Source organism: Onychostoma macrolepis, chromosome 22, assembly GCF_012432095.1.
Source record: "Onychostoma macrolepis isolate SWU-2019 chromosome 22, ASM1243209v1, whole genome shotgun sequence".
NCBI classification, from domain to species: Eukaryota; Metazoa; Chordata; class Actinopteri; order Cypriniformes; family Cyprinidae; genus Onychostoma; species Onychostoma macrolepis.
The window spans coordinates 17074503-17090754 of NC_081176.1; the positions used below are offsets into that span (position 1 = coordinate 17074503).

At 33.8% G+C, this 16252-nt stretch overlaps 1 protein-coding gene across 4 annotated transcripts in view; it reads right to left on the minus strand.

The window, feature by feature from the left end:
• The window catches only part of lrp1ba (low density lipoprotein receptor-related protein 1Ba), a 306580-nt gene that overhangs the window by 72182 nt on the left and 218146 nt on the right, over window positions 1–16252 (minus strand). For all 4 annotated transcript variants that reach the window (XM_058759880.1, XM_058759883.1, XM_058759882.1 and 1 more), the window contains 9 exons: window positions 14748–14867; window positions 14278–14406; window positions 13518–13640; window positions 12351–12491; window positions 10914–11101; window positions 9126–9309; window positions 6372–6457; window positions 4212–4334; window positions 99–280 (listed from right to left, as the gene is read on the minus strand). In XM_058759880.1, the coding sequence (XP_058615863.1) occupies window positions 99–280; window positions 4212–4334; window positions 6372–6457; window positions 9126–9309; window positions 10914–11101; window positions 12351–12491; window positions 13518–13640; window positions 14278–14406; window positions 14748–14867 (1276 nt within the window). The remainder of the gene's footprint in view (window positions 1–98; window positions 281–4211; window positions 4335–6371; window positions 6458–9125; window positions 9310–10913; window positions 11102–12350; window positions 12492–13517; window positions 13641–14277; window positions 14407–14747; window positions 14868–16252) is intronic.

Genomic DNA, 16252 nt, shown 5'->3' on the forward strand with positions numbered 1-16252 from the left:
AATAAATGGCTTTAAATGGTGTGGTGCTTCTTAAAAGTGTACTCAAAAGCAATGCGTTCTGGGATTGCGAACAATAGGCAATAATAAGCCTCATTTACCCCATGTGAGTGTCGAGTGCAAGAGCGGTTGGATTCCTCAATCCTGTCCTCAGCAGTACGGTCGGGTAGAGTCCATTAGCTTTCGCCACCTCCAGGGTCTTTCTCTCACCGTCACACCAGTACAAGTTCTTGCCGATCCAGTCCACAGCGAGAGCACTTGGGACTGACGTTCTGTGAACCACCTGAGAAAACAGCAGTCAAGCACAGTTGATCTCTTTTGGCCAGTTATTCACATGGATTTATCTACAGCTGGTACCGTAGAGAACAAACGCTTCCTAGCAGAAAAGTTCAGAATGGTGAGGGTGAGATGCAGTTGTGCACTGTATTTTGCTGGTATAGTCATATAAAAGTAAGTCTTTATTGTTTCTGCCAACAGTTATTGTCATGACAGGAATTCAAATGCTCAATTTTAACAGTATAAAACAAAACAAACAAAAATGTGTTCATATAAACCTAATCCTGGCTCTCATTTTCTAAGAATGAGTTAACCAGTACATTAGCAAACAACAGTCAACAAACTTGTATACGTTGTCTCCAAACTTGTATACATTGTTTCCTTATCGAAACAAAAACGTTAATAATATAATAACCTCTAGATGTGGTTGTCAACTGGTGGCTTGGGGTCCACAAAAATAGTTTGTATAGCAATTTTCATTGCAAAAAGTCAAATTACATCAGCAACTTGTAAACATAGGATGAACTTGCATATGACGGGGCTTTTGTTTCTTCAAATAACAAGAAATATTTAAGGCTTTGAATAACCTATAGATGATTTATCTCTAAACTGGTGTTTTGCAGGTCCACACAAATAGTTAGCATTGCATTTAGCCAGCAAATTAATAAGTCTTCACTGCAAAAAGCCAAAAAACAACATCAGTATTCACCAACTTGAAAATGTAGGATAAAAATGGGAATGAAGAGGCTTGTTTCTTCAAATAAAATTAAAAAAATTCAAGACTATGATAACCTATAGATGTGTAGTTCCCAATTGGCCCCTTACGAAAATTAACCATGGTTTTATTATAGTAGAATTGTGGTAACCATTTTTTTTGTTTTTTTTGGTGTACTGATTACCATTTGTATAACCACAATTTTACTACAAGTAGTTTACTACAACCATGTTTTTTTTTTTTTTTTTTTTGGTAGTAAAACCATTGTTAATTTTAAAGGGGTGGCTTCATAAGGGGTCAAAAATAGTTAGCATAGCAGTTAGCCAGAAAATTTGCAAGATTTCCCTGCAAAAAGTCAAACTACAACAACAGTGTTCAACAATGTGTAAACAAAGGATAAAGTTGGGTGTGAACAGGCTTTCCTTCTTCAAACAACATGCAAAATTCAAGGCTATGGTAATTTCTAGAAGTGTAGTTCTTTTAGCAACCTAAAAACTCTTGACTGCAAATTAAAAATTGGGGTCCTAAAAGCAATCCATTAGAGAACCACTGAGCTAGACTTGTACATTATTGGTAATTATCAGTGGGCTATATAACCGCTCATTAATGGAACTTCAAACTCCCCAAAAATGGCAAGAAAAATTCCCAAAAGATGTAGTTTTACAAAAAAGCCACTTTACAACATTTCACTGCTCATACTGATCACAGAAACTGCCTGTTTGGCATAAACAATACTCCTCCCAGCTGGCGGATAATCCAGAGCTTTTAATCATTTTCGCTCTTGGTTGCTGGTGCCCCCTGCCTAGCGCTTTAAGAGTAAGAGTAACATTCTGCAAGCTGATGAACATTAGAGATGAACATTAAAGACATTTTGCCTCAGACTGAGTCTTACCATCAGCGCTAATTAAAACTAGCCTAGCCGTGATGAATTTCGACATCTTCACAGGTTTTCTAGATGCTGTGCTCACCAGGGAAACTAACATCTTCAGGTAAATGGTACAGAATCACAGGGTGGAGATACACCACAGGGTGAAAGTGCACAAAAATATGAACCAGGTAAGCGAAACAACACCAACAAAACATGGCAAATTAAATTACTTAAGTCAAAGTCCCATAAAGCATGCGAAAATAAGTGCACACAGTTGGATTTTTGCCGAATGATAGAAGTATGTGACCCCGTTTACTTGTGTTGTGCATTTCCAGCATATTTCACTTTAAATAAATTTGTTTTGGCTTGATGTTTATGATAAATGTTGTTTATAATGAACATTATAATTTATGTTTGTTTTATACTTATTACATTTCTCATTCCTGTTCGGAATACTGTTAAATTTATAGCTTTTATTGTGAAATGAAAAGAACTAAAATATGTTTATATGTTTTATAATGTTCAGAAATATCTCAATAATGTATTTTCGACCCGGCGCAACTTATTTTACAAAAAAAAAAATGTTGCAAGTAAATGAGGTAACGATGCAAACAAGACCAAACAATTCCCTTTTTTTTTTTTTTTTCGATATTTAGCATTACATTTAAGGTGTGATTGTATTGAAAAGAATGTCAGAGACCTAAAATTCTCACAATTCTGAGATCAAACTGATCTCTTGAAGTATCAGTGGCAGGATGTAAATTTATATATTTTTTTTTTTCGCATTTCCGGATTGCCGGAATTTTCACACAATATCACAGACATACTGCATTGACTGTTTGTAAAGTTTCAACACCTGTGAATTTATGATAAAATCAAACTGAAACATTTCAAATATCTCCAGTCGTCTCAGGAGATTTGCAACTGTTCAAAGTGTTTTCCAAGAGCATTTTTATCTTGCAATGCAAAATTCTCTCACTCTCTGAACCTTTCATTCTATCTATTTATCATCTTCTTTCCATCAATGTCCTACGAAAAAAATAAATAAATAAATAAATCCTGGTAATTGACATAACATTTAAGTTTAATAAACATGAAAAAGAAGTGTGATTGCATTGAAAAGATTTTCAATGACCTAAAATACTCATGAAGGTGTTATCTTGTGAAAAATCAGAGGCAGGGAGTTCATTTTTTGGCAGACAAAATAAGTATATTTTTCGCATTTCCAGTGGTCAAAACTGGTACTGCTACTACATTATTTTTATGCAACATGACAGGCACATTGCATTGAATGTTTCGAGGGGTGAAAACCAGAAGGGCGCAAGTGACATGTTTGGTGAAATGGAGATATGTATATCGAATGAAAGCTCTTAATGAGCTTTTTCTACTGGCAAAAGTACTGTCATCCATGAGTGTAAAAATTCTTATTATAAACAATTGAAATCAGCACACAAAGTCAGATCAAACTATGGTCAAATTTTTGTTTTGGCTCTCCTATAAAGTTGGTGGAATGTCACTTCTTTCTGGTTCTCACCCCTCGGTTTGTAAGTTTCAACGCCTGTGAATTTATGATAAAATCAAACCGACACATTTCAAATCTATAGATGTCTCTCCTGACGTCTGGCTCATTTGTATACATTCAAAGCATTTACCAAGAGCATGTTTACCTGGCAACACAAAATTCTCTCACTCTCTGATTTTCACTTATGTTGTTCTATTTATTTATCATCTTTCCATCAATGTCCTATAAAAAAAAAAAAGTCTCATTACCTTAGTGTGGCTTCATTTTGCTATTAATTTCAACATTTGGGGTGACTTTATCACTTCTTCGTTGCCTTTACAGATGCTCTACCTCTCCCTCTCTCTATTTTTCTCTGTACTATAGCACACTATCATAAATCAGTTCAAGATCCAGAGTTCAATCAAGCTTAATGAGCCATTATGGCTCGATATTAAACATAACGAGCTCTGGCGGCCCAGCAGGGCAAGGCTGGCACACTATGCCCGTTTTCCGCCCTGAGTAATATACGCAAGGGCATTGATGGAGAGGAGTATGAAGACAGACAGCCTCACACACACACATTGCCCTGTCTATCATTCCAACCCTGGCTCATTTCATACCAGTTATTTTCAGAAAAATATAAGCTTTTATTTATTTGTTGGAGTGATGTGAATATGTCTGCTTTCCCCCCCACTGGAATACATCAATTACACAATAAAAAATGCCCCTGTGCAGAGGTGATGTGAATCAAATTTACCCAGGGGCAAAGGGTATTTGCATATGTCAATCTGGGCAATTCTTGGTGATTTCAAGAGTAATTCAACGTAAACAGACACACACACTCGCGGATGTACCTTGAGGTCACTTCCATTCAGGCGCATTCTGTTGATTCTGCGTCCGCTGGGCCTGCTAGTGTCAATCCAATAGATCAACTCCTTCCTGTAGTCAAAGTCTAGAGAGATGACATTACTGAGTCCCTGCAGAGAGAAAGACAAAGAGAGAGAGACAGGCAAAGCGTGAGATTGACAGATGAGATTTTAAAGGGAAGAAAAGTCGTTTTTCTTTGTTCTTTTAAGTTTTTTTTTTTAAACAGTGGATAAATTCTCAATTTTCACTCTAACCTGAAGAATAATACTGAAATAGCGAGATCCATTAGACCATCGGTTTTTAATGCAAAGGTTTTTAATGTATAAAACTTAATAATAATAATAATTATTATTATTATTATTATTAGTCGCTTTGGTTAAAAGCATCTGCTAAATGACTAAATAAATAATAATAATAATAATAATTATTATTATTATTATTATTATTATTATAATTATCTAAATGTAGCTTAAACAAAGCTAAAACATTAAACCTAAAATAAGAAAATTGGTTGAAAACTAATAAAATGACAAAAGCACATACAACTTAATTTAAAATAAAAATACAAAAATTAAACTAAATTAAAAATAGTAATAACTATTATCAGAGTATATACTGTATATCATACTAAATTAACTCTGAACATATAACTATTAAACATATTATAATAAAAAATTTAAAAAATAATTTCTATTTTACTTCAGATAAAGTTTTGGAGCTTCATGTATACAAGTAATTTAGTTAAAAAAAATTCTAGTTTTTCTCTTTATTCTCCACCAGTTTTTACAAAAAAACAAAACAAAAACAACATTCTATTATTTCAACTTTATATAATAATGTAATTTATTTTTAATTTATCATTAAAATAAAATAACAAAATTTACTGTCTTTTTTTTGGACGTGAATGTTTTTAGGTTTTCTTTAGGCTTTCAAATTCTATTTAAGTTCTGATATAATGTTTTTATTGATGGAGATATAAGGCAAGTATAAAGAGGACAAGATAGTGGGAAGATTGTCAACAGTAATTGTTGTGAGCCAGACTCGAACTTTGTTTGCTCACATGAGCATTTGTCTGCTAGGCCACATCTTCAGCAGCTATTAATATTTAATAAAAAGTGAATCATTTGATCTTTTCAAACCATTTAATTTAAGCAAATAGAAGCATTTTATGAAAGCACGAGTCACCAAAATAATAACAAAAAGCATCAAACATCGCCGCTTTCTCGATACCTTTCTCATTCGCTTTGTTATTTTCACTACGTTCGGTTAGAAATAAGAGCGAGACTTCCTCTGTCTGACAGAAACTTCCCATCATGCACTGCTATGACCGTAGCCAATCACTTTCTCAGTAGGGGTCTTTCACATTCCCCCGTCTCTCTCTCTCTGTCGTTCTGTCTCATTCACTCAAACCCCCCGCTGCGTTCAGATCTAATTTGCTGGACTAGACCTTTTAAATCAAACTGATGGAGTTCTTGACTGATGAATCAACCCATGCGTGCGTTTTTAACTGCTCCTTCGATGGCAAGCCCCTCAATCTCTTCACACGAGGGCCGTGAGAGACTTTCTCATCCAATAGTCCCTTCAGAGCCAAATCGGTCATGGTTCCTTTTGCATTGACAAGCAGTTTCATACAGATTTAAAGACCATAACTGACGTTTTTATTAATAACGATTACTATAATGATATATTTACCGGTTAAGAATTATTAAAGGAGCCATAACTTACACTTTTTCATCATCATTTTCCATACTAAGTGGAAAATAGTTGTGATTCCACTCACAATATGACCTTTTCCGTGTGCAAATATTCCCGGGCATCGATATTCACGTCAATCAAGTGTCTAAAACGCTGTTTCTGGCTCAAGTTGAGCTTGTGAATTTCTATAAAGCACCACAGGTTAATCCTGCGCTTCTTTTGAACTTTTGGATGTTGCGTGTGAATTAAGCTCCATATGCTACGAGAATGTGTATTTTTATGAAAGTAATAAGTAGGAAATTACATGGGAATATGAAGGAAACACACTAATGAGTTTGAGCTAAACAGGATGGCATCTGACAGCACAAAAACTACAGTAATGGTTATAAAAAGAGATTTTTAAAAATTGTATAAGTAAAATTGTAAATTTTAGAGAGCTTTATCCATCATACCTGTTTCAGAAGTGTGTAGTTTGATCCATCCAGACTGATCTTTCGGATTTCGTGATGGTCAGCAAGAATAAGAAAAGGCTCCTCCGCTGGAAAAAAAAAATAATAATAATTTATATATTTTATGCAATGCATGAAATATTTTATTTTATTTAAAAAAAAAATTATATTTTATTTTATATATTTTACATTTTATTTTATTCAATGTAATACATAAAATATTTAGATAATTTTATCATTCTGTATTTTATTTTATTTAATGGATAAAGTATTTTAATTTATACATTTCAAAATTTATGCAATGCATGACTTATTTTATCGATATATTTTAATTATTTATTATATTTAATAAATATATATTTATTATATTTTAATTATATTTTTAAATTTTATTTTATTCAATGCAATGCATAAAATATTTAGCTAATTTTATAATTTTTGTATTTTATTTTATTTAATGCATAAAGTACATTTTATATTATATTATACATTTTTTTCTCAAAAAAACAAAAACAAAACAAACAAACAAAAAAAACACTAAATTGCTTATTACCTGCATTGTCTTACTTTAATCCTGTGTGACTATAAGTGAATAAAAAAGTACTTAGGTTTTTGTAATATTCAGTTATATGGATGTATTGGGATTCCAAATACTTTAAAAAGCCTTTAAATAAGTGTTTGTGGTGCTCTATGGATTATTCTGGCTGCAAGACACGACTGCAACTTCAGTTTGATGACTTGAAATCGATTTCCTGTGAGCTGCCAACACTTGAACATCCACTTCCTGTCAAGTCTGGGACTTAGACTTGTCAGTCATACGAAAACAGTGCTTTATTACTTGAGTGAGTGAGTGTGTGTGTGTGTGCACGCGTTTTTGTGACAAATGAGGACATAAATTTGTATAATGACAAGGGTATGACATGGGTATTACAAGGAGAAGGTGACTTTTCAGGACATTACCCCACGTCCCCACTTTTCAAAATGCTTATAAATCACACAGAATGGAGTGTACTGAAAATCTGAAATAGCACAAAGTTTCCTGTAAGGGGTAGGGTTAGGTGTAGGGTTGGTGTAGGGCAATAGCACATACAGTTTGTACAGTATAAAAAGCATTACGCCTATGGGATGTCCCCACTTTTCACAAAAACAAACGTGTGTGTGTGTGTGTGTGTAGGCACATGTCTTAGAAGGAGAGACACTTACAAAACAGTACTGTGGCGGTACAGGGATGGCATCAAATGCTACTTTGTTATACTAACTGGTATTTTTAAGTATTCTATGGATAATTAGGTATACTATGGAAAATTTCCTAGTTTAATGGTGGTTTTACAAATACATTCAGACAAATAATGTGTTTAGTGTCAATTCACTGGGTGTTTAATATACATTCTCAGAAGTAATTATGTCTTCATAAAGGTAAAGATTACTAATGGTAACAGGGTTGAATGGGTTAGGATTCAATTTCATATTACAAATCTAGTGCTCAAGGCCATGAAAAACAAAAATCTGCTTATCTACATATACATTTTTCAAATATCAATTGTTCATTATAAAAAATTAAAAATAAAATCATGGTAACAGGGTTGACATTTTAAGGCACTTTAAAAGGATAAAGCAATAAAACGTACATTTCTTTATACAAAACATGTTTAAAACAGAAAATACTTTTTAATATTATATAGTATATTTATATTTTAATTATATTGTTTAAAAATAAACATCAATTGTCCACTATACAATATTATGGTGCACGGTTCATATTTTAAGACACATTAAAAAGATAAAGTAATTAAACCTATTTTTTTTGTTAGATAATGCATTTTTAAAACATTAACAAATATTTTTAAATATTATATAATTCTATGCATATTTCAATTATATTATATTACTTAAAAATTAATGATTGTTCTCAAAACATTATCATTGTAACAGGGTTGATATTTTAAGATGCTTTAAAAAAATAAAGCAATAGAATGTATGAGACTTAAATTTGTCTTTGATGGGTTTGCTTTATAAAAGTATTATGATGTCATTATTATTAAATATTATTTTTTATTATTTATAAAATCGGTAATGGAAAAATATTTACATAATGATAATCTTTTTAATAACGCAGTTAACTAAAACCTAAAAAAAAAAAAAAACATCAGCACAGAATAAAAACAAAATATTAGCTTTATTTCTATATATTTTGTTTTCAGCAAAATGTGTAAACACAAAGTTAACTAAGTAAAATTTGGTAGGGAAAAAATAAATCCCCAATTCCCAAAAACTAAACTAAACTAAATAAAACTAAAAAATGTCTGCATTAACACATATAACATTATGTAGCATGAGTCATATGGTACATGTCCAAAAAAACATGGTATTACCACAGTACCATGTTAAAGAGGCAATTGTAATTGTAAGTGGTGGTCTTCGGTAGATTTCATTAGCAGCTTATTTGCATGTCAGCAGTGTTTGCAAGCGAACACTAAATGAGTGAATATAAACGTCTTTCTTTTATACAGTAAATAACTGCAGGCAGATGCCATATGTCACACCTGGATCTTCTCTTAGCCAATCAGAGCTCATCTCCAGCTGACGAACTAATTGTCTTCAACCTCCTGTTGCTTTCCTCTAAATATAAGTCACAACAAGACTCAGTATGCGTGTTCTCGCCCGTGCGGGGTGTTTCTGGGCAAGTGTGACAGTAAAATGTTTGTGAGGGTCCACAGGAGCTCATTCACACCTGTGCTGCAGAATAGAGCAGAGTACCTGAGAGAGACCTGCAGCTGTGCAGGTTACTGGCTGGACGCTGGTACCCATCGGCGCACAGGCAGTGAAAAGACCCGTAGGTGTTGATGCACTGGTGACTGCAGGGAAAGTTTTCAGAACATTCGTCCACGTCAATGCAAGTCCTGCCGTCGTTTTTAAGACGAAACCCCGGCCAGCACGTACACTAGAAGAAAGTAAAAAAACAAAGATTTGTGGGTAAATCTTACAGAACTCTGCCAAGAACATGCATGGGTTAACAAAATTAAAATAAACTACATATATAATTATAATTAATTAAAATGTTATATTATTTTAAAATAAATCTAAATAGATTAAATTTATCAACAGATGTCAAATTTAACCCATACATGGTTTCCAATGCTGTGCAAACAGGAAGTGAGAAATTAAATAAAATGTTTCATATTATAAATCTTATACAATGCACATTATTATTATTAGTAGTAGTAGTATTAGTATTATTAAACAAATAATGTTTTATTATTAATTATGTAAATTATATTATAATATATTATATTATATTATACTGCAATGCAAAAGCCTTAATGGTCATTAAAATATGCAGATTTTTATTTTATTACTGTAACATAAATTAATTTTAGAATTTTACATAATTTATAAATTACATTTTCTATTAGATTTTGGGTGATATATATAGATATACATATATAGAGATAGATAGATAGATAGATATATTTTTATTATTATCATTATATCCATATTATTATTATTATTATTATTAACGTTTGTTATATAAAACAAATATTATTGATATTATATTATTAATATTTTTATTTTATATTATATGATATTACTAACAAAAAATAAAATGCAATGCAAAAAAAAGTCATAATTGGTCATTAAAATATGCATAATTGTTTTCAAAATGTATTTACACATACAATGGTTTATTTTAAACCATTTTAATGCATAACTGTATTTGAGTAATTTTATAATTTCTTCATCGGATTTTCTATTTGATTTTAACGTGAAATACGACCATGCCAAATTTACATACAATTCACTCTAATACTAATGAGAGACTAATGGACAGGGAGTGAGCAGTGTTTCTAGACCATTAGTTTAGTCATTAGTCACTCATTAAAACTATGCTTTATATTTTTATTATGTGGTAACAAAAGCTAAAACAAGCCAGAAAAACAGTTCTAGTAAGTTCGGAGCCGCCATGTCCTTGACTGTCTGTTTTTAAAGTCAGTGTGGCTGTCAAACGACCAGCCCAGTATTCTGAGACATCTGCCAAACGAAGCTGTTCGATCTGCCACTCACACTGTGTGTGTGTGTGTGTGTGTGTGTGTGACATTCTCCCACTAAAAACACACACTGTTTGTGTATGTGTATATCTGCTTTACATGTCATTCCCTTGCTGTGCACTAGCTCAGCTGACTCAAGCTCTAAATAGCTAGCATACTTGTTTTAGCTCTCTCGTTTATACATTCATCGGTTAAATGTAAACTGACTGGAAACAGGATCATACCATTCTCCACAGATTTAGCGCTAAGTACTATAAACCTCTTTGGAATGTAAAAAGATATTATCACTTCGAACGATTTGTTTGCGCAGACTTTCCCAATATTGTCATAGCCACTAAAGCCTGCTAATGATGTTTAGCGAAGATTTGTTGAAAAAACAAAAACAATCTTTTGTATTCATAGGCCGTAGTTTCATGTGTGGACGTCTTTAGCCTGGAAGTTGAACCAGATGCTTAATTCGTAAAAAGAAAAACCTTGTTTTGTTGTACTTCATACACACCTTGTATCCCACGGGTAGGTCTTGACAATCCTGGGTACAGCCGCTGACTTTACGGTTCAAACACTCGTTAACGTGGCAATTCCTCTCATCGGATCGGTCGCCGCAGTCGTCGTGCTGATTACACACGCTCCCCAGCGGAACGCAGCGGCCATTTGCACACATGAAAACCGAACCGTTGCACAAACTTTCTAAAACATGGAGCAGCGAGAAAAAAAAGGGAGACAGAAATCAACAAAACCATCAGATTAGAAACACAGAACTTGAGGGGTTGCTAGGGTGCTCTGGATAGACTGTAGCATGTTTCTATGCCTTACCTATGGCTGTTATGTGGTTGCTAGGGTGTTCTGAGTGGTTCTTAGAATATGCCTGCTATGCCTATGTTGCTATGGTTTTCATCACATTCCGATGTGGTTGCTAAGGTGTTCTGAGTGCTTTTTATCATGTTTGCTATGGTGTTCTTGGTGGTTTTCACTATGTTGCTACTGTATGTGGTTGCTAAGGTATCTGAGAGCTTTTAGCACATTTGCTGTGGTGTTCTTGATAGTTTTCAATATGTTGCTACTGTATGTGGTTACTATGGTGTTCTGAGAGCTTTTTTTAACATGGTTGGTATGGTGTTCTTGGTTGTTTTCAAAATGTTTCTACTCTATGTGGTCGCTAGGGTGTTCTGAGAGATTTTTTATCATGTTTACTATGGTGTTCTTGGTGGTTTTCACTATGTTGCTACTCTATGTGGTTGTTAAGGTGTTCTGGACACTTTTTAGCCTGTTTTCAATGGTGTTCTTGGTGGTTTTCAATATGTTGCTAGTGTATGTGGTTGCTATTGTGTTCTGAGAGCTTTTTTAACACTGTTGCTATGGTGTTCTTGGTGGTTTTCAATATATTGCTACTGTATGTGGTTGCTAGGGTGTTTTGAGTGCTTTTTAGCACGTTTGCTATGGTGTTTTTGGTGTTTTTCAATATGTTGCTAATGTATGTGGTTGCTAGGGTGTTCTGAGAGCCTTTTAGCCTGTTTGCTGTGGTGTTCTAGGAGGTTTTGGCACTTTGCTAGGTGTTCTGGTTGGTTGCTAGAGTGTTTCTTAACGGTCCAAGTCAAAAGAGCCTTATTAGTGTTTTAAAGTTGTACTGTAAACATGTTGTAAACAACTGAACTGAATTTCCCCTCAGAAATATAAACATAAAACTGTTGCTTAATGAGCTTGGCTGGGAACAGTAATGGCATCTGTTAACATTAATGGCATATGTTTGCCCTGAAACCAAAAATTAAAGAACAGAGGCACAGCAGTTTCATCAGCCCCTCTCTGCCCAACTCAGGTGGTGCTAGCAGGGGTACAGGACGCAAACGGGGAGGACCAGGTGTTCTAACAAATCCCATATGGGATGGAACCTGGGAACCTGTCAGTCAAATGGGGTGCGTGACACATGAGAGGGACTCGCCTGCAGCGGAACACTTTGGGTTGAGTGGCAGCTCGTCTGATTGGTCCAGACAGTCGGGGAAGCCGTCACACTCCCATTGGGCTCTCAATAAACACCGCCCATCTGCGCAGCGGAACTCCTCCTCTTTGCATAAACGATATTCTATAGAAAAGAGAGAGAAAGAGTGTGACAGGAAGAGAATTTAAACGTGGTTTCAAATAGGTAGGCATGATATTTCAGTCACCATTATTATTGAGATTAAACAAGAACAAGAAGTCACTGTAAGATATAAATTCACAATTGTGAGATATGATGTGACAATAAAAAAAGAAGAGAAATACTCACACTGCAAGAAAAATACATTTTTGTGATAAAATCACAATGGGATACAAACTGTGATTTTAAAAAAAAGTCACAATGCGTGACATAAAACAGCATTGCGAGATATAAGGTCATATCATCAAAATAATTGTAATTGCGAGAAATAGTCATATTGAGAGAAAGAGTTATATTTTGTGATATAAAAAGTCAAAATGTGATAAAAATATAGTCACATTGCGAGATATAAAACCACACTGCAAGATTAAGAAAAATCAAATAAAATCATTGTGGGAAAAAATAAATAAATCACAATTGCGAGAGATACATTGAGAGATTTATAGTCATATTTTATAAAGTCACCAGTGGGACACGCAAATCTGCAATTATTAGATAAAGACAAATAATCGCAGTTGTGAAAAATAGTCATATTGAGAGAAATAGGCCTCCGGTTCCGTTTAGTGATATAAAGTCCCAATGAGAGACAAATTGTCACATTGCGAGATAAAAATAATAATTGTGAAAAAATTGCAATTTTGAAAAATACATTGAGAGATTTAAAGTCATATTTTGAAATATAAAGTCATAAAAATGTGAAATTGTGGTAAAATGCAACTGGGACAAGTTTGTGAGATTCATTCTCATAGATAACAATAAAAAAGGAGAAGAGTAGCCTATGTTTCCGTCAATTATTCTGAGCGAGTGTTTATTCTTAGATCTGAGGTATGGGACAATGAGTTATGCATGCATTCCAACTGCTGAAACGTCCAATTAATGTTGTGCCAACACAATTACAACCCATTAAACAGGCCGCAAAGGGATGGTCATTTTCAACAGAAAGTAATGAATCGAGAAACCGGAGCTGCTTACCGCATTCCAGAGACTCGTCAGAACCGTCTCCACAGTCGTCGTCATGGTCACACACGAAACGCCGCAGGATGCAGTTCTGGTTCCGGCACTGGAACGTGCTCTCGGTGCACGTGTTGTTCGGAGCTTATTAAAGAGAGGAACAGGAACAAAAAGGACGTTAAGTATGTGTTAGGATAAAAGGAGTAGCACGTAACAGACACCTGAGACTTGTCTGAAATCCCCAATTATTTTGGTTGTGGCTCTGAAAATTCAGGGACAGTAGATAAAAAAATATTTTGGGTAAATTTGGCACCTTATTATCCAACAGTGGTGTTAATTAGTGTTCGCTGTTTCAGATGGATAAATAAGGAATCAATGAATGAATAAATAAATGCATAAATTAACCAACAAACAAATAAATAAATAATGTTACCAATAAAATGCCTAGATTTATTTATTGCATTTTAGAAAAAATATATAAAATAAGGAAAACAGTGTATGACAATGTATAAAATAAAATAAAAATCCCTGAATTACTATTCCAATTTTTATTCATTTTAGAATAATAGTAAAAGAACAATTAAAAGAAAGAAAGAAAAAGAAAGAAAGAACTAATTTTAAGCTTTTAAACATAAACATAAGTAACATAAATCCAGTCAAATATGTCTAAACCTTTGACTGATGCATTCATTTACTAGCTTCATTTCTATTGTGATTTGGGGTGAAAACAGGAACAGGAAGTTGCTGGATTTGTGAGAGGAAATATTATGGTTGAAATTACCACAGCCAGCTACCGCTAGTTCATCGCTGCCATCAGGACAATCTCTCTCCCCGTCACATAACCAGGTCCTGGGTACACAAGCATACGATCCTGGGCAACTGAACAAACCGGGGGCGCATGTTGCCGAACCTGTCGAGAAGAAAGAGACTGAGCATCTCAATCTCAAGCCAACATGCTGCATGAATGAATATTCTTTTGTTTAAAAAAAAACTTCTCAAAGTAATTGAAAAAGTTTAAGCATTGTCTTGAGAACTTGTTTAACAATCTGTTTGTGTTTGACCTTTGAGAAACCTGAGGGTTTTTTTCAGAGCCCATTTGTTAGGAGCACAGCATGGCCATAAATTCGCAACTATGATGAAACCGCAGGCCAATTTTTCTTCCCGCCTCTTTCGTGTTGATTTATATCCTTCCTCTCAGAGGAAGTCTTTCATTGTGTGGCCTAAATGCAAATACGTGCTTCAGAGTTTTACCGCAAATTTCCTCGCTTTCGTCCAATCCGTCACCACAGTCGTCCTCCCCATCACAGAGCCACTGTTTGGCGATGCACTTGTTTTTCGAGCAGGCAAACTGATTCCAAAGGCATGATGAATCTAGAGGGAAAAGTTTGAACTTTGAAAATAAACCCACGGGAGGCTGTACTGACATTTAAGGAACAGTACAAACAAAAATGTTGATTCTTTCAACATTTATGTTGTTTTAAACCATTTTGGCTTTAGTTCTTCCATAGAACACAAAATAAGATATTTTGTAAATGTTCACGATGCTCTTTTCCCAAATAGAAAGGGATAAATAGAAATAAAACACATTAAAATATGTAAACATATTTTATCTTGTGGTCCAGGAAAGAAAAAGTTATACAGGTTTGGAAAGATATAAAGGTGAATAAATAATAATAGAATTTTCATTTTGGCAGGAAAACTACAAAGTAAATAAATAAACCCTTTAATCAAAATAAAGCATTAAAAAAAAAAAATTAAATAAATAAATAAATATTTTGTAATTATAAATTAATAAATAAATAAGAAAAAAAGTCATAGGTTTGAAAAGAGAGTGAATGAATAATGACAGATTTTTAATTTTGGCAGGAAAACTAAGAAAAAGAATGTGTACCCTATAACAAGCAAAATTAAATATGGTATTTTGGAAATTTTCACGCTGCTCTAAAACACATAAAAAAGTATATATACACACACACATACATATATATATATATATATAAAAGAAACTAAGAAAAAGAGCATTTATATCTTATAATAGCCAAAATAAAACACACATAAAATGTTCAAAATATTTAATGTTGTGGTCCAGGAAAGAAAATGTCACACAGGTTTGGAACAGATTTTTTATTGTGGCAGGAAAACTAAGAAAAATAAATTTGTAACCTGTAACAACAAAAATTAAACACATAAAAACATTCTAAATATTTTATATTGTGTTCCAAGAAAGAAAAAGCCATATGGGTTTGAAATGACATGAAGGTGAATAAATAAAGACAGAATTTCCATTTTGGCGGGAAAACTAAGAATTATATACTATAATAAGCAAAGTGTAAACATCTATGAATACACTTCAATAGTTATAAATTTGCCTTTGAAAGCCAATTTGAGTGCAATGTCTGAAGAAAGTGGCCTCTAAAAGCCCTCTTTGCCCTTGTTGGGATTAGCGATTCAACTTTGGAAGGCGATCCTGCTAGCAAGCACTTTTAAAGTAATTGTCCACTTGCATACACACGCGAGCCATGAAAGGTGCGAGCAAATATGCCCCTATCAGCAGTCTGAAAGTTTGTTTGCTTGCGTTTGCCATCGATTTTGTGATATCTCTGCAAAGCCACCGGGGGCTGGGACAGAGAGACCAAGGTCACCAAGAGAAAGGTTTTAAAAAGTGACACCAAAAGGGCTGAAGACAACGAAAGCGAAGAGAATGAATAGGTAAATAAGGGTCATTCTTCAAAACCTGCCTTAGGGGAAGTCTCAAA